Genomic DNA, 24658 nt, shown 5'->3' with positions numbered 1-24658 from the left:
GCATAGATTGTAGTGTTGTGACCACTGTAATTTCATCATGGTTTACATCATATATAAATGGTGTCAATGTCACACTTGTGAATGTTTGTTTAGGGGAGGGGGTTTTGTCCTAAAAGAACAAAGTTCGTTTGTTGTGCTTGAGTGACATTGTGCAATCGTCCCTTAGTACTTGACACTTGAACCACAATACAGTTCATAGCTTGTGATAGGCAAGAACCATTTTGGTGTGAAATGACAGTATCTATTATTGGTAATTTGATTACATCTCCTATCTGTGGTGGTCTACAAATAAATCCTCACACAATACAGTTTTAATATATATGAATAAATACTAAAATCGATTGCCCAAAATTTTCTTCAATTTGAGAAAAAATCTTTGCTTTTTGAACTTATTATGATTGTTGTTATATTTTATGTAAAACATCAAACTACAACACATAGAATATAATGGTTTTATAAAAGAAGTACACGTAGTAAAAGCAACACATAACTAAAAAAAAAGTTTGTTGCCAGGAATCATTAATTTCAAGTACTATCCAGTTGATAGTGTTATTTTCAAACACAACCAACATTAACACTTCAATGCTAGGAGTTCTACATAAAACAGAGTAAATTAGACTGGCATATCAAACATTTGGTAATCTCCATATTTTTTCTCTACAAAGATTTTCACAGAAGAGTAAGTTCAAATTCTTGTGTAAAAATGTCGGCACAATCTGGTTATTCAAATATATCAAGACACGTCCTCTTTATATATCTTTGTTATAGTTTTTTCTCCACACATTACATTTTTTTACTCCCTGGAAAACTATTACAATGGGTTGTTGTCTTCAAAGATGATAATAACTTTTGAAACGTGTGTAGCTAAACTGAAAGACATAAACATGAGCTGTTCTAGTCATTAAATGCTGTTCAAATTATTCTGGCACTCACAGCTATTCTGTGATTTTGACAGAAACTGAATTAGCATCAACTATATAAGGGATTTTATGTCTTGTTGCATATCTCATGAAATATGTGCGATGATATTGAGAACAATAGTGTTGCTAAGCATTTGATACTTTCAGCTTGACTACCCTAATGTGGTTGCTATGGATGCAATGGCTAACGTGGGATCTCTTGAGATCTGCTGCGAAACAAAAAATGTTGTATTGACATCATTCTCTGTTTACCAGCATAACAAGTCAAATCTGGTTTCCCTCATCATAATCACAGGATAGCTAAGAACTTGTGTGTTGATACTGATGTAGCAAATGATTGGGGGGCATTAACAATTCTAAAGAAAAAGATCTCCAGGCAAACACAGTCTGACGTTAACAATACTGACATAATCATTGCACTCAATTGTAAAAATAACAAATATGACAGAATTCAGAAGAGTGAACCAAGAATGTCACCCCAAGCCATGTTCAATAACCATGGCCAGATTGAGTTTCAATCCCAGGTTCTTACATTAGTGTTATCTTATCAGTGGAGCCAATGTGTTCAAGAACCATGGCCAGATTGAGTTTCAATCCCAGGTTCTTACATTAGTGTTATCTTATCAGTGGAGCCAATGTGTTCAAGAACCATGGCCAGATTGAGTTTCAATCCCAGGTTCTTACATTAGTGTTATCTTATCAGTGGAGCCAATGTGTTCAAGAACCATGGCCAGATTGAGTTTCAATCCCAGGTTCTCACATTAGTGTTATCTTATCAGTGGAGCCAATGTGTTCAAGAACCATGGCCAGATTGAGTTTCAATCCCAGGTTCTCACATTAGTAGAGCCATGAAGATCACATAGGACCAAAATTACTACTAAATACATGATTAATATAGTGCAGTAGATAACAGATGGCCAATGGAACTCTCAGTTTTTCCAAAGCTAAGACCTTGAATTTCTCAGTGTCCAGTCAGTATATCATGGGCATGTCTTTTAGACATATTTTTGTGGAATTGCATATCACTATATACATTACAGTATGTATCATTTTAGATTTGACAATATTATATTTATACATACCTGTGTATTTATGTATTAGTCAGAATTTGTCCTGCCTTCACTATCTAGGCATACTATCATAAGAAGTGTATAAAGTGACATTATTTCCTCAGGAATAAATTAAAAAAGGTGAAATCATAAAAATATATTTTGTAAAATTTCATCTTTTTAAATTATTCTTGAAGAAATAATGTCACTTTATACACTTCTTAGGATACTGGACATTGAGAAATTCAAGACCTTTGCTTTGGAAAAACTGAGAATTTCATTGGCCATCCATTATCTACTGCAGTGTATTTGGAAATCATGTATTTAGTATTTTGTCATTTGAGTTTGAGTTTGCTAAAAATGTATGCTGACTATATTCTTGTACCAGTTCAAGCAAATGATTCCTTAAACATGGAAAGAGCGCCCTCATATTTTCATTCATGGTAGTCACTTTGATAGACGTCACTATGACAACAAAGCCTACACATCACACTCAGTATAAAAGATAAAGTAGAAAAAGTATTGCAGTAAAAAAAGAGATATTTCTATAGACAGCAACTAATTTGCTTTTCTAAAGTTAAGTCAAGTCAAGTCAAGGCAGCTATCTGACATTGTGGGAGTTGAGACTAGACTATAAATGTCTTTGTAGCTTCGATGTCTTCATCTTGTGGTGGTTGTCTTAAATGAAAGTATTCCTGGATATTTCTTTTCAAGCCTTTATTGTATGGATTGTAGTAGTGGCCATGGGCATCTTTCAAGTAGTTGTATCGTTGCCAATTTATTCTCTCATTGGTGGTGATATTGAAGGCAGCCATGCACCACTGTAGAATTACACAAACAATACAATGTTAATGACATAACTTAAAATGAGACTGTTCTCCCTGGTGGCTTACTGAGAAACTGAAGTACTCTCTGGTGAGTTGGTGGAAATGGAAACAAGGCCCTCTGGTGACTTACTGGGAAAATGAGTGGCATAAAAAAGTGAATTTTTATATTTCACTAGCATTAACTGTATTTTGGACATCATAAAAATACCCTAAAACAAATAACATCATAATATATTATACCAGCAGATTTTCAAGAAATAAATACTGGTACCTCTTGTCTCATCTTATCCTTTGACTTTTAACTGTAGAGGGCAGCATTCAGTTGAAAGACAGGAAAAGAACTCTTGGGTGTCACTGAGGGCAGTATTCAGTTAAAAGCGAAGAGAACAACTCACCGTAGCTAAAGTCAAACCAATAGCAATAAAGCCAAAGAAAATGACTTGAACCAATCCAAAAATATACAACCATCTCCAGCCTTCAATCTTGATAAGTGCCATGGCAAATAACTCAGTTATCAAGGCATTGATGGCAATGGTAGTTACAAAGCCAACAAAATATTTCCTGTAAACAGAATTAGGTATAGTGATAAGTTGATGTCTGATGTCATATCATGGCAGTGATAGATGGTAAGTTGATGTCTGATGTCATATCATGGCAGTGATAGATGGTAAGTTGATGTCTGATGTCATATCATGGCAGTGATAGATGGTAAGGTGATATCTGATGTCATATCATGGCAGTGATAGATGGTAAGTTAATATATGATGTCATATCATGGCAGTGATATATGGTAAGTTAATATATGATGTCATATCATGGCAGTGATATATGGTAAGTTGATGTCTGATGTCATATCATGGCAGTGGTAGATGGTAAGTTGATGTCTGATGTCATATCATGGCAGTGGTAGATGGTAAGTTAATATATGATGTCATATCATGGCAGTGGTAGATGGTAAGTTGATGTCTGATGTCATATCATGGCAGTGATAGATGGTAAGTTGATATCTGATGTCATATCATGGCAGTGATAGATGGTAAGTTAATATATGATGTCATATCATGGCAGTGGTAGATGGTAAGTTAATATATGATGTCATATCATGGCAGTGGTAGATGGTAAGTTAATATATGATGTCATATCATGGCAGTGGTAGATGGTAAGTTGATATCTGATGTCATATCATGGCAGTGGTAGATGGTAAGTTGATGTCTGATGTCATATCATGGCAGTGATAAATGGTAAGTTGATGTCTGATGTCATATCATGGCAGTGATCAATGGTAAGTTGATGTCTGATGTCATATCATGGCAGTGATAAATGGTAAGTTGATATCTGATGTCATATCATGGCAGTGATAGATGGTAAGTTGATGTCTGATGTCATATCATGGCAGTGATAAATGGTAAGTTGATGTCTGATGTCATATCATGGCAGTGATATATGGTAAGTTGATATCTGATGTCATATCATGGCAGTGATAAATGGTAAGTTGATATCTGATGTCATATCATGGCAGTGATAGATGGTAAGTTGATGTCTGATGTCATATCATGGCAGTGATGAATGGTAAGTTGATATCTGATGTCATATCATGGCAGTGATAGATGGTAAGTTGATATCTGATGTCATATGCTGGCAGTGATAGATGGTAAGTTGATGTCTGATGTCATATCATGGCAGTGATAAATGGTAAGTTGATATCTGATGTCATATCATGGCAGTGATAAATGGTAAGTTGATATCTGATGTCATATGCTGGCAGTGATAAATGGTAAGTTGATATCTGATGTCATATCATGGCAGTGATAGATGGTAAGTTCTAGTACTAGTCTAAGAGTGTTGGAGACTGCCATTAAAGAAAATCTTATGTTTTTCAATATACAAAACCATTAGATCAGATACAGATATCAACATATCTAGTTTTGTACTTCAGTACTGTAGTCATTGCATGTATGATACATTTCACATTCAAAACATTGGTCGCAACAAAGAGAATCTCAGAATGGATTTGACACCTGGCATTTATCAAAATAAATTCAAAAGCATGACAAATTTGGAAATCACAAGGAAGACATTCTGGTAAGTTCACGTTTTAATAATGCGACTAAAAAGTTAGAATATTTGTCTGTCTTTATGTCTGTGCCTGTCTATCTGTCTATGTCTGCCCATGTGTACATGTATGTCTGTGTATGTGTCTGTATGTATGGGCATGTGTGTATATCTGTATGTAATATGTATGTATGTATGTATGTATGTATGTATGTATGTATGTATGTATGTATGTATGTATGTATGTATGTATGTATGTATGTATGTATGTATGTATGTGTGTGTATGTATGTATGTATGTATGTATGTATGTATGTATGTACATACGTACATACCTATGTAAATAAATCATGCCATGCACTCGTAAACCATAATATGTTACGTATGTACGTACCTATGTATGTATGTATATGTGTACGTACGTACGTACGTACGTACGTACGTACGTACGTACATATGTACATATATATGTATGTATGCACATGTGTGTGAGTGTGTGCGTGCGTGCATGCATGCATGCATGTATGTATGTATGTATGTATGTACGTACGTACGTACGTACGTATGTGTATATGTGTGTGTGTGATTATGACAATATCAATACACTTCTGTACATGTACATGTATATGTATGTATTGTATGTGTATGTGTACTGCATGGCTGTGTGTGCATGTGTCTCTATGTGCCTGTTTGTGTGTATTTGAATATGACAGTACATAGGAATACATAACCGTGATGGTTTAAACGACACACCTACCTGTTGTAAAAACCCACACAATTATAGATGTAAGGACAATGGTGGTCAAAATGTTTGACACATCGATTGCAAACTTTGCAATGTTTGGTTCTCAATGGTTTCACTATTCGACATGTATGACAAAGTCTGCTCAGTGGATTCTTGCCTTGCTTCCACTCATCAAAGTGAGCAACCTGATAAGTCAGAGAATATCATACACACAGTACAAAAAGTAAAAGATAATATGAAAAAAAAGAAATAAAACCTGATCATCATGCTGACCAAACGCAGTGTTTTTCTAAAGTTTTGAGAAAGAAAATCTGGTATTACTTACATGTATATACATTTCTATACATTGTACCATTATTTTAGTTGGGCACCCTCATTTAGATATAACTTGCTTTAAATACTAATCTTAACAAAAAACACTGCGTTGTTATGATACAAACGAATAAAAGTATACTTGCATTCATTCATTCATTCATTCATTCATTCATTCATTCATTCATTCATTCATTCAGTCAGTCAGTCAGTCAGTCAGTCAGTCAGTCAGTCAGTCAGTCAGTCAGTCATTTTTCAGGTTTTGACAAACAATAACACAAATAAAGTTTGACCCCTGGGGCAAGTGAACAAAACTTAACAATGAGAATCAGCTGTAACTGAAATGACTAAATCATGCCATGCACTCCTAAACCATAATATGTTAAAGGGACACAGTCTGTCACTTTTATGTATTTAGTGGCTACTCTTGTCTGGTAAATTTGATATTATTCGAAATACCAAACAGTGCCTATGATGGTTGAATATACATGTACTATGATGTAGTGTAGTCAGCTTGGAATTATGTAGGTTGTAGGTTTGAACCCTGTCGCTGCCATCGTTTCTGAATGGCTAAAGTCTTTGGGCAAGATTTGAAACACCATTGTGTCCCAGTCAACCCAGCTGTATAAATGGGGACTTGGTACAGGTTTAGGGATGTGCTGGGGGTAATAATAACGTAACCCTCATGAAAAGAAATAAAACAACCACCTATGAGGTTATCAAGTCTAACTAAACTTTTATTTATTATGATTTCTACCAACAAGTACAATTTTCATGAGAAACTTGTATATGGCATAAAAGGAACACCACCACATAATATTTTGGTAACTAAAAAAGTAAAAACACATCTCATTCTCAGTTTCGAAGTCTTTTTGTACACATTTAAACATCTCTAGCACACTGTCAACTCAGATTCACTTCTAGGAAAATTATTGGGTGTATTGTGCAGTTGTTTTTATGCACTGACTTCAAAAGTTGAAAACTGGGCCTGTTACAGACTGTACCCCTTTAGACTGTAGACAAGATTACAAACAAAATGACTATCTTCATCTACTACTACTTCTAACAAGCATTTTATCTGGTGTATAAGTATCATCATTTGGCACAAATTTACATGGAATTAATTATGCATAAAACAATTCTAGCAGCTGAGAAAGAAAGAAAGAAAGAAAGAAAGAAAGAAGCTTAAATTACAAAGTATGCCACCACTAAAGTGACTTATATATTTACCTGTTTGATAGCTCTGTCGTATTCCGGTGTATTCTTAGGATAGAAACCTGGGTCTGTTGTGTAGGCCTTGTAAAAATTATACCACATTAACACATTGAAGAACAGAAAAATATAATGGTACTTGGGGAAGAAGGCATATGTAAGTGGTAATGCCTGCAAGAAAAACACAAACACATTGTAAGTAAGATGATTTTATGAGTACTTGTAGGTTACCACACAACAGTACTTGTAATGTTAGCATTACACTAGCTGTAAATAGAACATTTTTTCTCATAAATGTTTTGTTAGATACAATAACTCACTCATAATATAGTACACCATGAACAGTATCACATCAAGATGTGGATAAACATATTTTTGGAGCCATGTACACGATAAATCAAATCAAATTGATTTCTGGGTCCGCACCCCAAAATCAGCGCCCTCAATGGCGATTCTGTACTGCTTATGGATACTATCAACCACTGGTTAACATGTGCAATGTCTACTTACTATAGTATTGGTATTTTAACAATTTGAAGTGAATATATTGTGGTTGTCTGATTGAAAATGATACTCCAGTTACATCAGTACAGGGTAACAGATTCAAATCTAAGCTTTCGCTCAAAATCTTAACTTGCCACTACACTTGTCTACAGATAATATTGATTACTAATTAACAGATACAATGTCATTTTATAAATAATTGACAAATTTTTAATAAATATATCTTCGGTTCTTTGATGAACAAGTCATTGAGAATGACATAGTTCCCGCTATGATTGGGTTTTAAGGAACTGGCAGTTTATGTTGTCATTTTCTTGATATCACTACTCTGATCATGCCACAACACTTGTGAACCTAAATCAAACAGACTTAGATATGTTGTGTCTGCTCGTTGGACATGGAAAATGCCTACTCATGTTGTGTCTCCTCATTGGACATGGGACATGCCTACTCCTCAAGATGACGTGATGGAATAAACCATTCAACAATAAAGAATGGGTCGGGTATGGGGGGGGGGGGGGGGAGGGGGGACCTGTTCAAGCATGTCTGAGTTATGGCTTTTGGACATGAAAACTGCGCCAACAAAATGTCTGCCAGGTAGCCATATCGGATTGTATCACGACGAAAATGGATATGCACATGTATTTCATAGAACACTGTCCTAACACCAACTTTGAATGGGATCTGTTCAAGCATGTCTGAGTTATGGCTTTGGACATATAAAATTAGCAAACAAAATGGCTGCCAGGCAGCCATATTGGATTGTATCACGATGAAAATGGATATGCACATGTATGTTATAGAACACTGTGCTAATACCAACTTTGAATGAGATCTGTTCAAGCATGTCTGAGTTATGGCTTTAGACAGGGAAAATTTGCAAACAAAATGGCTGCTAGGCGGCCATATTGGATTGTATCATGAAACAAATTAACGTGCATATGTATGCCATTGTATGTTGCCCCTGTACCAAGTTTGAAAGAAATCGGTCCAGGCATCTCCAAGAAATGGCTGCGGACGGACGGAAGGACGGACGGATGGACAGACGGAACCCAATCCATAAGTCCCCTTCCCGGACTTCGTCCGGCGGGGACTAATAAATATCCCAGTTGCAGCTAGTGCAGGTTTCACAGGGTTTCATGTATTTCTTATGTTCTTCTTCTTGTTATGAATTGTTGTTCTAACAAAGTGGTCATGTACATCAAAGCAGGAATTGTCAAATGCCACTGATTTCATGTTGTTGCACATCATATGAGAGCCAAGCTTTATACATACAGTATTCTTAGCATACAATAGCACTGGATACAAAAATGGAATTTTAGACTAATATTTTTGAGCATCGATATTACCGAGGGGCTACTTAGATGAGACAATATTCTGTATTTATTCTACTTCTTACTGCAAATACTGTAACAAGAAAATGGTTTTAAGAAATTCATTTCTTACTGAGCAAGCAATCCATGTTACTACTATTGTTACATATGTACTAGTGATTACTTGCATGGGTACTGAAAACACTATTCTATACCTGTATGCAATTGATATGCTAATGCGTGTGCATTCATTCCTTGTACACAAAATCATGTGATTACACTTTAGAATATTTACAGATAAACGTACGTGTATGTAATAATAAGAGAACCCCATGCTGTGTTAGTGCCATTGTAGGTACTCTGGGATATTTACACCTAGTATTTGCAATGCTTTATGCTGTACTTTCACAAGTGTATAATCACAGAAAACACAGCAAGCATTCATGTAAATACTCTGAATATGCCACGCTTGCATGCTTGCTTGATGAAGACAAGTCTCCATACAAGACATATCCCCCACTGGTTTGGCAAAGTTATTCTTCAAATTTAAAGTTTTACCTTGCAAAATGAAGGTTATGGTTAAAAACTCTGTCAGCCATAACCTAATGTAATAGCCCCCTCTAGCTGGTGACTAATTAAAAGACATTTTCAACAGTTTTGCACTGTTGGGAAGAGGTTTAGGACTAAATATTCTCAGTCATTGTAGAACATATACTATTGTGTATTTCCCAATTTACATTGACACTTTATCACATACATTTAGGCAATAAATCTGACAGTGAATAGTAACTTTGCATACTTACTTTGAATATGTACATAGGATAACCCCACAATACCACATTGAACAGATAAAACAATAATGGTGCTTTTGTCTTTCCAGGAGGTCCAAACATAATACTCCTTTGAAAAAAAAAGAATAAATAAAACAATGGTATATTATAAATCTTTATGTATCTTAACAATGACTATAATTAAAAACAATGTAAAATACAATTGAAATAAGGATACGCTTCAGATGGTGCCATAAAGAGGCCAGTGGTTTATGACATTGGCCAAGTCTTTCTTTCACTGTATAAGTGTGCTTGTACCTTTAGCATTCTAATAACATTCTTTAGTAAAATCCAATTTCAAAGTCAATTCTGATAACATTCAAATAAAACTTTATGAATTATTATACCATGAATAAGCCAAAAATATGGAATATATACATCGTTTTATGTCACAACAATGTGCACCTATGTCATGACAACGTGTGTATATGTCAGCGGTTTTGCTGTGTTCGAAATATGAGTCAAAACATTCAAAATTGCTACTATATCCCCCAATTTTTCTTTGGCATTGATATAATTATGTTATTCTTCAATATTTTTCTTCATTCAGCTAGAAAATACTCATGACCTAGTGGCTCGTCATAACAAAGACCCCTTAGGTCACTCATATTTTACTTGGCTGAACAAAGAAAAATATTGGGAATAACATCTAAATAATTGCCCTATTTATGAGTAGTAAAATTTACAAACAATGTGTTTATGAATGGGTAGGATGAACATTTACACTACCTGGACTTTCTAGGCATTTTCCTAGGATTAACCTATACATTTGCAATGGAATGAATATTTCTGCTTAACTGGCTCACAAAACATATTTATGTATGAGAAAACACCGAAAAGTGAAAGTGTTCTTGTAGTCATAATTTGTTCAATGCTAACAATAATTGTTATACAACAGGTCAATACATCACCTGTATGTTTACACAACACATCACATTATAATAATTGAATACCATTTGACTGGGTCTGTGTCGGCCATATGGTTACACACACACACACACACACACACAAGCACACACACATACATATACATACATACATACAGTGACACAGACAGACAGACACATATACACATACATACATACATACATACATACATACATACATACATACATACATACATACATACATACATACATACATACATACACACACACATACACATAGTACACTTGGACTAGTATTTGCATACTGTTTATTATCACTTACTTGCAATCTATGTGAGGTATAAGGCTTTTCTTCTTGTTCACCATCTTTTTAAGATAGTTGTCGATATCTGAGTACTTTCTACCCTCTGCCAACAGGAGAGGAGTTTTACCATTGTTATCTTCACACTCAATATCAGCACCATCCTGTTCACATAACATCTCAACTGATAACAGATCTCCACTTAGACAGGCAAGATGTAACGGTGTCTGATAAGAAACATAACATGTTGATTTGGAAGTGTAGTAATACCAAATACCATAAACTCAGTATGGTACATTTCAGACAGAATAGAATTTGACATCATCTCACATCTGTATTATCTTGGCTACAACCAGCTACTAAAATGGCTAGTATGAATGTCAGACCAGGGTTTGATCACATCTAACACAGTTCTCCTCACAGCTCTTGAAAACAATATCAAATAATTTGTAGGATTTACAGCTATATACATGATAAATCAAATCAAATTGATTTTTAGTTCCGAACCCAAACATCTGGACCTTCAATGGTGATCGTAATTTCAACCGGTTTCTGTACTGCTTATGGATACTATCGACCACTGGTTAACATGTACAATGTCTACTTGTTGGCATTTTAACAATTTTCAGTGAATATATTGTGGTTGTCTGATCGGAAATGACACTCCAGTTACAACTAGTACAGTTTTAACATGGTGACAGATTCAAATTCAAGCTTTCACTCAAGATTCAAACTTGTTACCACACTACCTACAGATAATTACTTCCATTTCCTTGTTTTGACTATGTAACTGTTCTTTCTTTTTGTTATGAAATAAAAAAAATATTTAAAAAAAAAAAACCAAAAAAAACCCAACATGGTGACAGATTCAAAACCAAGCTTTCACTCAAGATTTAAACTTGCCACTACACTGTCTACAGATAATATTGACTACTAATTAACATATACAGTGTCTTTTTATAAGTAATTGACAAATTTTTATTGAATATATCTTTGGTTATTTGATGAATCAAATGCCCCAGTTGCAGCTAGTGCAGATATAATGGTACCTATGAATGTGTAATATCACAATAATACTACGAATAACATAAGGAGAAATTTATTTAGGAAATCTTTTGCAAAGTTATTTCTTCAATTTATTCTTTGTCAAGTGCTTTTTGAACCATCCATGGTATAAAAATTTGACTAAGATAGTTTACAACTGTTTTTGAACTCAGAACCTTTTCCTGTTACATATGTGTATTATCCAAACACTCTGAAATATGAAGTTACAACAATGACTCTATCCAAAGTAGAAGATACTAACCTGTCCGTAGTTATCTTTCTGTCTTGGATTAAACCCTGAATAAATTAGTAATCGTGTCAACTCACAGTGACCTGTGGAAAACAAAACAAAAACAAAATATTGAGTAAATGTAAGTTTTAGTTCATAGCAGCGAGTAAATTTCAGAAATCTGTCTGAAGCAATTGTAAAATGTAAGTGAATGTGGATATTATCTCACCTTTAAAAGCTGCCCAATGTAATGCATTATCACCTTCACGGTCACAAATCTGTAGCCTAGCACCTTTACCCATCAGATAACCCGCTAACATAGTTTGACCATACTGGCAGGCAATGATCAATGGAGTACAGCCTTTAGCATCTGTTGTATCAATACTAACACCAGCCTGTAGAAGTATATCAACCACTGCTATATGACCATTGACCGCAGCCCAGTGTATTGGTCTCGGCTCTAACTCATTCTTACTTGCCACATCTGAAATACAAACAATTTGATTATTTAAACATGTTATCAAAATCAAAATTTGCATTTAGTAGACTATTATTAAAGTATAACTTTGATAAATTAAAAGTTGTAGAAAGATGTATAGGAAAGTCAATTATTATAAGTTTACCACAACCACTTGTACAGTCTAAACAACTCTGTTATTCAGATTCCACCTGTTGCTCAAAGATGAAACAATCTGATTAAAATCTGATTATTGAAATCACTTGATTCATTTCATCTAACACATCTCACACCACTGTGCTTGGCATCTATGTATTACACATCTAGGTTTTAGTGGTCCTAGTAGTGGATACCCAGTGAATACAAAAGAGGTGCGACTATCTACACTTTGTAGCTTTGGGTCAAATTGTGATAACATATACATATACATACAATATCAAATCTTATAACATATCAAGTTCATATTGCCTTCAGTGATTAGCCTAAATCATGCAATGTGGCGTGGACTAATGACCTACAGTGAACTCAATTTGCATAGAACGGGGCACTAGTCGTGTTCTAATTGCCCAGGGCAATACAATAGTCGTGTAGCATGGAAGTGCTAATGATTGAAACAATATGTTCCTGAGAAAGTGACTTGTTATAAAACCCTTATTACCTGGCCTTATTCAGGCACTAGTAGACATCATATTAACCCTTGAGCTGTTATGTAGTAACTATATCCCTAAGCTTTCAGCCTTGGGAAATAGTTGCTGCAGCCCTTGGTGTAGTAGATGTCTACTAATGCCCTCATATACAGGCAGTAATTGTATAATAGACCATAGAGGAGGTAGGGGGTGGGGGTGATCTTTTCCAAGACTAATGACATCTTGACTAACCAAGACATTATAACTATGACATTTATCTCTCCGTCATTTACCTCCCTTGAAGGAAAGTCAGTCTGAATGATACCCATATAGCTTACATCTGCATCAAACAGTTACAACCTGATTTAACTTTGAAGTTACCCTACACCAAGGTCTATGAGGAAACACAATGACACACCTCATTGGGCATTGAGTTGTTGATGGCAGCCAATCAGGATAACTATTTTAATTGCGATCTAAGATAAATGAGTTTCAATGACTGTCCTTCAAGGCAGTTGATGGAGAGATAGATATTGAAGTCAGAATGCCTTGCTTATTCAACGTCCAATGAATGATCAGTTCAAAGGTGAGAAATACATAATATACCTAGATTATATGTAACACAGACAAACACAATGACAATAACAATTAACAAAGACAACAAGAATTGGAGGATATTTGGATTAACTTTATAATTGTTTGTTTTGTCTATACATGTATTCCAATTGATGTACAATTATGCATCAAAGAATTAATAGGAAGTCAAAATAAAATTACAATTTAAGTTAAATCAATTATAAACAGATGTATATTGCATGTAAACCTTCAGCTGTTACAAACCATTCAATACAATACAATACAATGTGTATGTATCTATTGTTTGATAAAAGAACTACCTACAGATTGTGGTGAGGTGAAAGCTGACAACACAGACACAGCTGGCGGTTTATTACAACTATCTAACTATTACTGAACATTCTCAATCAGATACAATTGGTAAATGGACCAACAACAGAGTTAGTGATTTTACTACTGTTTAGGGCACTGACAAAGTTGACCAGTCTATCAACCATCTTACTTGGTAAAGGTCAGAGGTCAAATATAAACAATTTCATGCTCATGTCCAATCTGATTAAAATCCGATGTAGATGTCGGCTAATCGTTCATTGCTATTTTCCAGAGGAGGCGATCAGGCTAAAAAATGTAAACATGTACCAAGAAGGTCAATTCAGGCAAAATAACGAAGGTAAAATAGCAATGAACAATTAGCCGACATCTACATCGGATTTTAATCAGATTGGCTCATGTCTGGAGATTTACAATACAGGAAAACACACTTTTGATATGAAAAGTTTCCTTCATAGCTCTGAATCTGAACATTCCAATAATAGAAAACAAGTGAGTTTTTTTGTTTTTTTAAAAATTTAATTTGGGGGAGGGAGGCTGTTTTATTATCATTTCCTATGTTTATGGGAAAAGTGTTGTGTCTATAACCTCTCTTGAAACTCCCTGTACAGTAAGAATAATAAAAACAGAAAAAATACATGTAGGTGCAACTGAAAACTAGAAATGGAGAAAGAAAGAATTAGAATTAGAGATTTTATGGAAGAACTTCACACCAGTATTGTACATAGCCTGGAATCAATACTATGGTAACCATGGTAACACTTTTATCACATACAATTATGTTTGTAACTCTACAGATTTGGCTGTAAAACACAAAAATTGATTAGTTTGGTGAAAATACACTTTTATATAACCATAGACAGTACTGGATTCCTCCATTGTTTATGACATAATCTAATGACATAGCAACAGTAATATCTGGTGATAACTCATCATAAAATTGTAAAGTCAATGTTTACCTACACTGTCTGTCTATTTAATCATTAGTACTTGGGTGGAATTTGGAAAATGTCTTTCCCTAAAAGAGGAACTGAATTTACTTTTCGGTTATTTTTGCCATGTTTTAGTGTTGGACAAGTACAGCATAGATTCCAGCTATACTGTAGAACAGGACAGTATGGATTCCAGGCTATACTGTAGAACAGGACAGTATGGATTCCAGGCTATACTGTAGAACAGGACAGTATGGATGCCAGGCTACACTGTAGAATAGGACAGTATGGATTCCAGGCTATACTGTAGAACAGGACAGTATGGATTCCAGGCTATACTGTAGAACAGGACAGTATAGATTCCAGGCTATACCGTAGAACAGGATAGTATAGATTCCAGGCTATACCGTAGAACAGGACAGTATGGATTCTTAACTGAAAGCTATAGTGTAGAATAGAACAGCATAGATTGAATGCTAAAACACAAAAAATACCTAAAATATTATTATCGTCATTATGTAATCCAATGTCAATACCACTAACACCATTTATACCAACACCTCTGATTTGTCCACTCATTGAAAGGTTTTGTTTTCTGCCAGCATCTAAATAGGGATATATTAGTAATGGGTCAATTATTACTATGGAATAATGATATAAAAACAAGGACACATACAATGTAATAATCTTTATGGCCTGGATATGGGTTTTGTGGACTGAGCTTGTATGGCAGAAGGGCGCAACTACCAAGGTCTGCAAAACCCATATCCAGGCCGTAAAGTTTTTATCATATACCTCATGTAGTGGCATGAAAACATCATTTGAATCACATAATCACATAAATTGACAGTGAAATATTAGTTTATTTGCTAAAACATGAAAATAGTGAAGAGCTAAATCACTGAGTGAACAGATATTGACAAGCTAGCCACCATATTTGGACAAAGTGTGTAAGGTGTGATATGGCAAATTATTGCCCAGTTTTTGGTGTGTGTTCTCTCCATTGAATTGGAAGTGATACTCTAGGTATATGATAAATATCTATATTTCCTAGGATTATAGACTAGACTTTAGTACATTCTACATCCCTTGTGGATCAACTTATCTTACTTTGATAAAGGATATAGTCTCTATATTTTGGTATTACTACTAGTACATGTATTTAGTTGCAATGATTTCATCCTTTTTGTGGTAAGTGATATCATAGACTGTGGAGTGATGGTTCAAGGGTTGATATACATTTATGGTGATGTAGATGAAATACTGCATTACAAATCCAGACAAAATGGAAATAAACAACTGATAAGCAATCAATCACCCCCTCCCCCCCCCAACACACACACAACTTCCCATTAATCCCCCCCCCCAACAAATACAGTAACACCTTCCTATTTCTCAGATTTGAATCAAACTTAATACCTCCAACTAATGGTAAACAAGAAACGTCCACAAAATACAAGGATATGTACAATTACAAACAAACATAGACACACCAGATAAATAATACAATTAAAATATACAGGTACATAAAGTGACAACAGTAATCATATAAAAGTAAACTTGGAATTTTAGCAAACAGATGTTGAGTGTACATAATCATTTCACATACCCATGTTAATCTTCTGGTCCACCATAAATCTAACAATATTAGTGTGACCACCCAATGCAGCCCAATGTATCGGTGTATGTCCTTTGTCATCATAATCTGTCAAAATCTCTGGTCCATTCTCCTCTACCAATTCTTGAACACGAATCAAGTATCTACAAATTTACAACATGTCATAGTATTTATAATATATATTCTATGGGGGAGGGGGGGGGGGTATTTGTTTGTACTAACTTTTGTTGACATTTCTAATTTTTTGAGGAATTATATTATATTTGTACAATGATGTCTCCACAAACTTTTCACCTTTCTAAGGGTTCTCAAATCTTCCAACATTTCTGTATTTTCATTTTTTTAAAATCATTTTAGTTTTCTCTAGAGCATGTGATACTTTTCAGATACATGGTACTAAACCAATGGTTGTCATTATTATTACAATGTACTTTTCTCTAGGGGAGAATTTCTTCAATTTTAAAATGGGGGGGGGGGGATTTAAACATTTGAAATGGTGGGGGTTTCTTGAAAAAAAGGGAAACTGAACATTATCAAGTGACACATCGAAATGGTGAAATATATATATTGCTGCAAATGGTGAAATAAAGGAAACATATTTTCTATCTACATTGTACCTATTATGCAGATTGGAATGCGTGACTCAAGACCTTCAAAGACCTCTACATGTAATACATGTAATGGCACAAGCTTTACCCTTAAAAAACCTAAAGAAATTCCAATAGAACCAATAGCGACCCTCTCCATAAACACCGATTATCCAATGACATTGATTGAAGGCAAGGCCGTTAGGGGTAAGACTTGGGTCATGCAGTCCAATCTGCATAATAGGTAGAGAGAAAAAAATTGTTTCCGTCATTTCACCATGCATCTTTGGTTGGCATGGTCTGATTGTAACAACTGAGTGATTTATTGAAAGTTTATTAAATTTAGGAACTAAAGAGCTTTCTTAAGGTGATGGACGATAAAATTTTCAAAATGTTTCCAGACAGTAGTCATGTTGTACGTCATTCTGTGGCTGTGTTCTGTTGCAAGCCTTGTTTATATTATTTTGCAGTGTGTGGACTTACGCTATCCTAGAAATCTGTGTTACTTTACCCCTTACCCCACATATTATTGGCCAAGTATCTCAATATTATTGCATTCTGAAACATATCTTGGGAAACAAGTACCTGTGGGAAAAGGCTACCTGAACATGTGATTCAAGCTGAAGTGAAACTGTGTTGGAATTCAAAACAAGACTTGACTCACAATTTACACTGAGGGATTATATAAGTCTCTAAAGGCTTCCTTCCCTGTTTGGCCATGATTTGTGAAAAAAACCATGTACATGTGACATGTGTGACCTTCTACCCTTATATTGTACAAATTATTATGCAAAACCGACAGTTAAATAAAGGTCAACCAGCGCATTCACTTCCTTGTTTCGCATACTGATATCCATATTGATAGTCTATATTCCTTTGTTGCTATCAAAATCTCAGAAAGTTAAAAGAATATACACGTAGGCAAAATTTTGTATTGACTTGAAGTTGAATTAATATCTGTCCACTAACTATTTAAAATAACCGCACCCTAACTTCTCCAATACTGCCTTGGTGACGAATATTGACTTAAATATTTAGTAACCAAGTAATGATTTTAATAGATAACAATTTATTTCACCGAGTGTCTATTTCTGAGACACAAAAACTAGCTTTATAATAATGTACGGCCAATAATGTATGCTATGTGAAAGAGGGGACAGTATTTATTTACAATGGTACGTGTGTTTACCATATCGATAGAAACGGAATGTTTACAAAGCTTTTGTACTCGAGCCAAAGCTACAAATGGCATTGGCCGTGATTCTAATATCACTTTGCTATACAGCTAAATAAAACATTTTAAAATCAAACCATACAATGATTTCATATCCCCATGACATATATTATCGAGAAATGTTGGACTCGTGACTGATATCAATCTATACGAATATACTGCCACATATTTCACCGTATGATGGATTACAAATAACACGTTACGACGAGTCGACTCGAAACGCTGTGATCGGACGGTTGTGTTACTAACAGTAACAGCCCCGGGCATATTATCACCGGATGGTATTCACGTTTACGGCGCGATGTCGCTACCTACCCACTTTTTGTTGCCTGGAATATATCCATTGCAAACCTATAAACTTTTTTGGAAGGATCTTCTTCGTGTCCATTCTCCGACTTCGACGTATTTTCCACTGGATTTGGTGGTACTCCACCTGTCCCGTTGGCTGCCATGTTTCACTTTTCAGATAACCTTTGACCTCGAATCCTACCAGTTAAAATGCGCCCTCTTACGTTAGAACAGTCAAATTTTGATATGTTTGGCTTTATAAAATAAATTCACTATGTTTTTCAACTTGAAAGAAATCAGTAAAAAGCATTGACTAGTATCGTGCTTTGTACATTGATAAATTGTGGTCATGTCAAGTGAATGGTTGGCCAGCTTGGAATCTGCAGGTTGCAGGTTCAAGCCCCATCGCTGCCGTTTGTTTCCGAGTGGCGAAAGTCGTTGGGCAAGATTTGAACCACGATTGTGCCTCAGTCCACTGAGCTGTATAATTGGAAACCTGGTAGGATAGAGGTTGCAATGTGAATATTTTAATCCTATGTGCTTATAAAGGCTGCAATGGATGGTATGCTCCCAAGGGAGTTGAGGAAGTATAAAAGGGATTTTGTGCCAATATAGACCCAAGCCAGGGGTAATAATTGTAAATTGCTTTGAGCACGTGCAGACTAGGAAAATGCTATATAAAAACCCAAATTATTATTATTATAAATTGCAAATAGCTGAAGTGTGTCAAAAGCATGTAAAGGGTTTATCTTCTGCAATTAATCAGATTAAGTTACAAACTTAGATTTGGTCTAGGTAGCTTCATATTGTATTTTAAAGGAATTAAAAATACAAAATAAATACAAAATTCTCATCCATATGGCCACTTTTTAAAAGTGCACTTTTGTACTCATATTTATATACATCTTTATCAGAGGTTGTGAAGTAAACCATAAATACATCAAACAATTACAGAAATTTCTCAAGTCATTCAATATAGTGGTTCTAAACAGAGTACTTCATGAGAAATACAAAAGATAATTTTCTGAGCATTTAATTTGTCTATTTTGATCAGCTGCTGGGCCACATTATATATATATTAGGACCACTAACTTACCGGTAATCTTATCATAAATATTAGCTATTATTGTACTAATCAACAGTTATCAAGACAATGGAATTGGGTTAAGACTAGTCAAAGTTTTAGAAGTGGTCATACCTGACTGGAAACACACACACACACACACACACACATTATGCATACATGCATGCACACACAGAGACAGACGTGCATGTACACAGAATGAATGGAGAGAGCGAGAGAGAGAAAGAAAGAGAGAGAGAGAAAGAGAGAGAGAGAGAGAGAGAGAGAGAGAGAGAGAGAGAGAGAGAGAGAGAGAGAGAGAGAGAGAGAGAGAGAGAGAGAGAGAGAGAGAGAGAGAGAGAGAGAGAGAGAGAGAGAGAGAGAGAGAGAGAGAGAGAGAGAGAGAGAGAGAGAGAGAGGGCGAGCGTGGGTGGGGTGGGGGGAAGACATTAAAAACAAACATTTTTAAAATCATTGAGAACCATAATATACAAATTGTTTAGAATACAAATGTTTTTATTCCCTTAACAAGCTTCACTCAATTCATAGGTGCAGGGAATATGCAAATAGAATTTCTTGTATTTACTAATAAACACATGACAACTAAAGTACACAAAATAACAAATATGAGAAATTACAGAACTTTACAGAAATGTACAGGATATATCACACTTTTCAAAATATCAAATATTTCTATGTCATACTTGTTTTTCAATATATATATATATATATTGACTCAAGGTATCATAAAGATCATTAATATAAGTACAGACATAATTCTAGCTACTGTCAACATTTCAGGAAGAAATCAATTTCTGTTGTGTTTCTGTAGTAACTTGACCACTTTACTGTTTATGCTTACAGTTTTAATATTTTGCAAATTCTTGGGGGTCTCTTTAGTCATAAATTGTGACACTGTGGTAAATCAGAAATGATAAGACTAGCCAAATCATCATGAACTTGACAATATTTACAGTTGTTCCTTAACATACAGTGTGTTTGTATTCAATCAATCATGTATGTGTTTATGCTATTCTTGAACTTTTGACTGACATTTTGTGTAGTGTCTTCACACAGTGTACTTTTCTCACTTCTATCCCCTTTCTTCCATAACATTGTGTGTACCTATCCACTATCCCCACTAAGTACGTAATAACTTATAATCAAATAGATGTGTACAGTGAAATAAGTTTTGGAGATAGCAAAGTGTACATGTTAAAATTGCAGAAACACACATAAAAATGTTATCACCCAGTGCACAATCTGAGGCCAATCAGTATTTATTCATGTTCAGGGCATTACTGAGTACTGTTGCTGTTTTCAAATTTAATGATTCATTATCAATGGATACTACTTACTGTCCTCAGATCTTGCACTGTATACTTCTGAATAGTGTTCAAAGACTATGTACGCATACAGTAATCAATTTCACTTTGAAACATCTAATGCACAATCTGAGGACAGTCAGTATTTAGTCATATTCAGTACATTAATAAGTATTGCTGCTGTCTCCAAATTTAATAATAATTATCAAGGGAGAATATTCATAGACCTCAGATTGTGCACTTTATATATAATGATAGACACTACATATAGTAAATTTTGGGGTGAAGGATAGATGCACAAATTCAGAAAATCTGGATGGTTGTTTTTTGGATTATTTGTTCCAGTTCTGGTTGAGTAGATTTTGAGATGAATTGTGTGAAATGGTTGATATGTTTTGATCATAAATTTTGGTACAAATATGCTGTCTTTGTGTTGTATTTACTCATCGCCTTCATCTGGGTGTAGATACAAGGATGGGTCATCAATCTTTGCTACCTGGTTGACAGATACTCTTTCAGAACACATAGGACAGTTGTCTTCTGTATCCATTAAACTGAAATGTAAAAAATTTAGTATTTTATTGTTGGATCAACTCCAGAATCTGTGTTCACTAAAATTTGATTCTGCTATCCAACCTGTCAATATATATAAGTTTGTCTGATTTGACAGTGGTGATTTTGATTTATATTAAACTAATACAGATTATGCCTGTGAAGTGGAGACATGTCTTGATTCAAACTTACTTTGTTGCTGATGAAGAGGGACATGCAAGGTTACAACCCTCTGTGTTGTACATGTCAAGACAGAGAGATCATGGTAAATGTGCTGTCATCACCATAGATTTTCCTATAAATCCTTGTAGGAAATTTCCACAAAAACACATTTCAAGTGCAGTACAGCTTTTTGACAAGATTTCAAAGTTGAGTAAGTTACCAAGATGCTGCTGTATTTTATATGTAAGCTGATGAGGAATAATCAATATAAATGTACTAAAGGCAGAAGTAAGTCTGACTGGACTTTTCCTCTAAACCTAACCTCAAAACAACTATAAATAGACAATACTTACTTTTTAAATTCTGAATTTAGTGCTGGGAAATCACATCTAGGACATGCAGCAAAATCATCCCTCAGCATGTGTCGACCCTGAAATAGAAAAATAATATCTGTATCAGGGAAACCCTTTTTCTTTCAATTCTTGAATTTCTATGTGAACAATAATTTTTCACCAGCGGTGTCTAATTATTAGCATTTTCCTCACTTGCAGTGCAGCCATCTGTCCATTGTACATTTTTATCTGATCTGGCTGGACAGTACTCTTTTTAGTAAGATTTAAGAAATACAGGGTGAGTATGGTTGTAAGAAACAGGACAAGTCTTTAGAGAAGACACAACCCCCCCTCCCCCCTCCCCCTCAAATATTTTATTGTGACACAGGGACATCTTGTATGAGACTATTAAACCATCACAATAAGGTACCGGTAATTAGAATTCATGGTGTCGATATAAAACATACTAATTTTAACAAACTTACCGTGACAATACAGTATGGAATATTATTCTTACATTCTGGACACACTAATTCAGTTTCTGGTAACTGAAATTTACAATACGGACAAGGAGAGTTGGCTTCTTCTTCTTCCGTTTTATCAGGTTTCCTGAAAAATATCATAATTGACCTTTATTGAATTTTGGTCTTCTATTTCTGATTCTTTTTCATGCATATACAAAATAACCAACATTAAAGGAGAAAGCCACTCAAGGAAATAAAGGCATTTTCATATGCTATGGGTTCTGGAGAGTCATTTCATGATTTTACATCACCTACAATTACTTGTGATTTCAGAGAAACATCAAGTTGGTTTTGTGCCATTATAGAGTATCTTTGCTGTGGGCTATTGAATCATGGGAGTCAGCAGAAAATAATATATTCATAGTTGCACAATGAATATTCATGAGAGATATTCTGAAGGGATTATAAAGCACTCACAAGTGATGAATATTCATGGTGCAACAATGAATATATTATTTCAGCTGACTCTCATCATGGCCCACAGCTGAACATGCAAGTAGGTAATGTAAAATCATGAAATTACTTTCCAGAACTTATATTTTATGAAAATAGCTCTATTTTCTGGAGTGGCAATCCCCTCTCAGGTTTGATGGAGAGGAACAAAGACTCATTTTGAAGTGAATGATTCTCAGTCAATAATAATGATAGCTATTTAAAACTACATATTTTTCATAAAAGAAATTATGTGAATTTTATTGTCATGTTGTTGTTTTTTTACATCGAACCAAAATATGTGTATTTGGGGGTGAAAACATGATTTTTGGTTATTTCAATCACTGATGGCTATGTGAAAACGATGTGTTATAATTTTCATTATTTGCCCTGAGACTAGGACATGTATCATTTACCTGACAATGGCTTCTATCTTCTTCTTATACTTCAGATCTATCTTGTTTCTATATTCTGGTCTCATTAACATTGCAGCATAGCTGAATGAGGAGTTCTTCAGACCTGATCTATGACATTCAATTACTGTTGATGTCAGAATGGGTACCACGTCTGTATGTACACAAATAGGAGGGAAGTACTAACTATATTAGAACTACAAAAATGAAATAATAAATGACAATTAAATGTTATTCCCCAATATTTTTCTTCATTCATCCAAGGAAAATATGAATGACCTAAGGGGGCTTTGTCATTATGAGTTGTAAAGACAACCCTTAGGTCATGAGTATTTTCCGGCTGAATGAATGGAGAATAACATAATTATATCAGCACCAGTAAAATTAAAAATATAAAAATTGGGAAAATAACAGCAATTTTGAATGTTTTACTCATATTTTGAACACAGCAAAACCAGTGACGTAGACACATGTTGTCGTGACATAGAACTACTATGGTATAATCATGGTCATACAACTAGTTTTGCTCCAAGAATCATAAACGTTTTGGACGATAAAACTTTACGTTAAACTTTCTTTCCGAAAGTCTCATCATTTGTAAGATGATATGATAAGAAACACAGACTTGAGTACGAGCACCCTAATACACCTGACAGTTTATATTGTTGAGAAATTACGAGGTCAAGGTACACATGACTTACGAGATGGAAATTTACTGATGTTGTTGGCTACCCTGATCAGCATCCTGGCTCCTTTTAAGTGATCACCTCTCTTAACATGAATCTGAAATTAATGTTAGAAATAAAATGTCAAATCATTTTACATCATCTAAAACAATATTAAATATAAAATATCATCACTGATTAATATCTGTAGTCAGTACCTTGACTGGTCGATTTCTTTTAAAAAAAGGTTTTGGATATTTTGAGAATTTAAACATCGTTAGATTTATTGTGAAGACCGTAGTCACAGGGTGTTGGTG

At 34.7% G+C, this 24658-nt stretch overlaps 2 protein-coding genes across 4 annotated transcripts in view; both read right to left on the bottom strand.

Annotated features, from left to right (window-relative positions):
* Nucleotides 1-2210: 2210 nt before the first annotated feature.
* Nucleotides 2211-19037, bottom strand: LOC144438732 (uncharacterized). Its single transcript, XM_078127885.1, has 10 exons — nucleotides 18901-19037; nucleotides 16756-16907; nucleotides 12455-12709; nucleotides 12259-12329; nucleotides 10974-11179; nucleotides 9738-9834; nucleotides 7136-7288; nucleotides 5606-5778; nucleotides 3192-3357; nucleotides 2211-2790 (listed from the first exon to the last, which is right to left on the bottom strand). Exons 1-10 carry the CDS (start codon nucleotides 19035-19037, stop codon nucleotides 2596-2598), a joined length of 1605 nt encoding a protein of 534 aa, XP_077984011.1. The 3' UTR covers nucleotides 2211-2595.
* A 1425-nt stretch (nucleotides 19038-20462) lies between these two features.
* LOC144438879 (WD repeat-containing protein 19-like) overlaps nucleotides 20463-24658 on the bottom strand; it is a 39248-nt gene continuing 35052 nt past the window's right edge. For all 3 annotated transcript variants that reach the window (XM_078128089.1, XM_078128090.1, XM_078128091.1), the window contains 5 exons: nucleotides 24378-24459; nucleotides 23680-23830; nucleotides 22793-22916; nucleotides 22329-22405; nucleotides 20463-21815 (listed from right to left, as the gene is read on the bottom strand). In XM_078128089.1, the coding sequence (XP_077984215.1) occupies nucleotides 21701-21815; nucleotides 22329-22405; nucleotides 22793-22916; nucleotides 23680-23830; nucleotides 24378-24459 (549 nt within the window). In that variant the 3' untranslated portion in view covers nucleotides 20463-21700. The remainder of the gene's footprint in view (nucleotides 21816-22328; nucleotides 22406-22792; nucleotides 22917-23679; nucleotides 23831-24377; nucleotides 24460-24658) is intronic.

Source organism: Glandiceps talaboti, chromosome 8, assembly GCF_964340395.1.
Source record: "Glandiceps talaboti chromosome 8, keGlaTala1.1, whole genome shotgun sequence".
Taxonomy (NCBI): Eukaryota; Metazoa; Hemichordata; class Enteropneusta; family Spengelidae; genus Glandiceps; species Glandiceps talaboti.
This window is presented reverse-complemented; position numbering and strand designations above follow the sequence as displayed.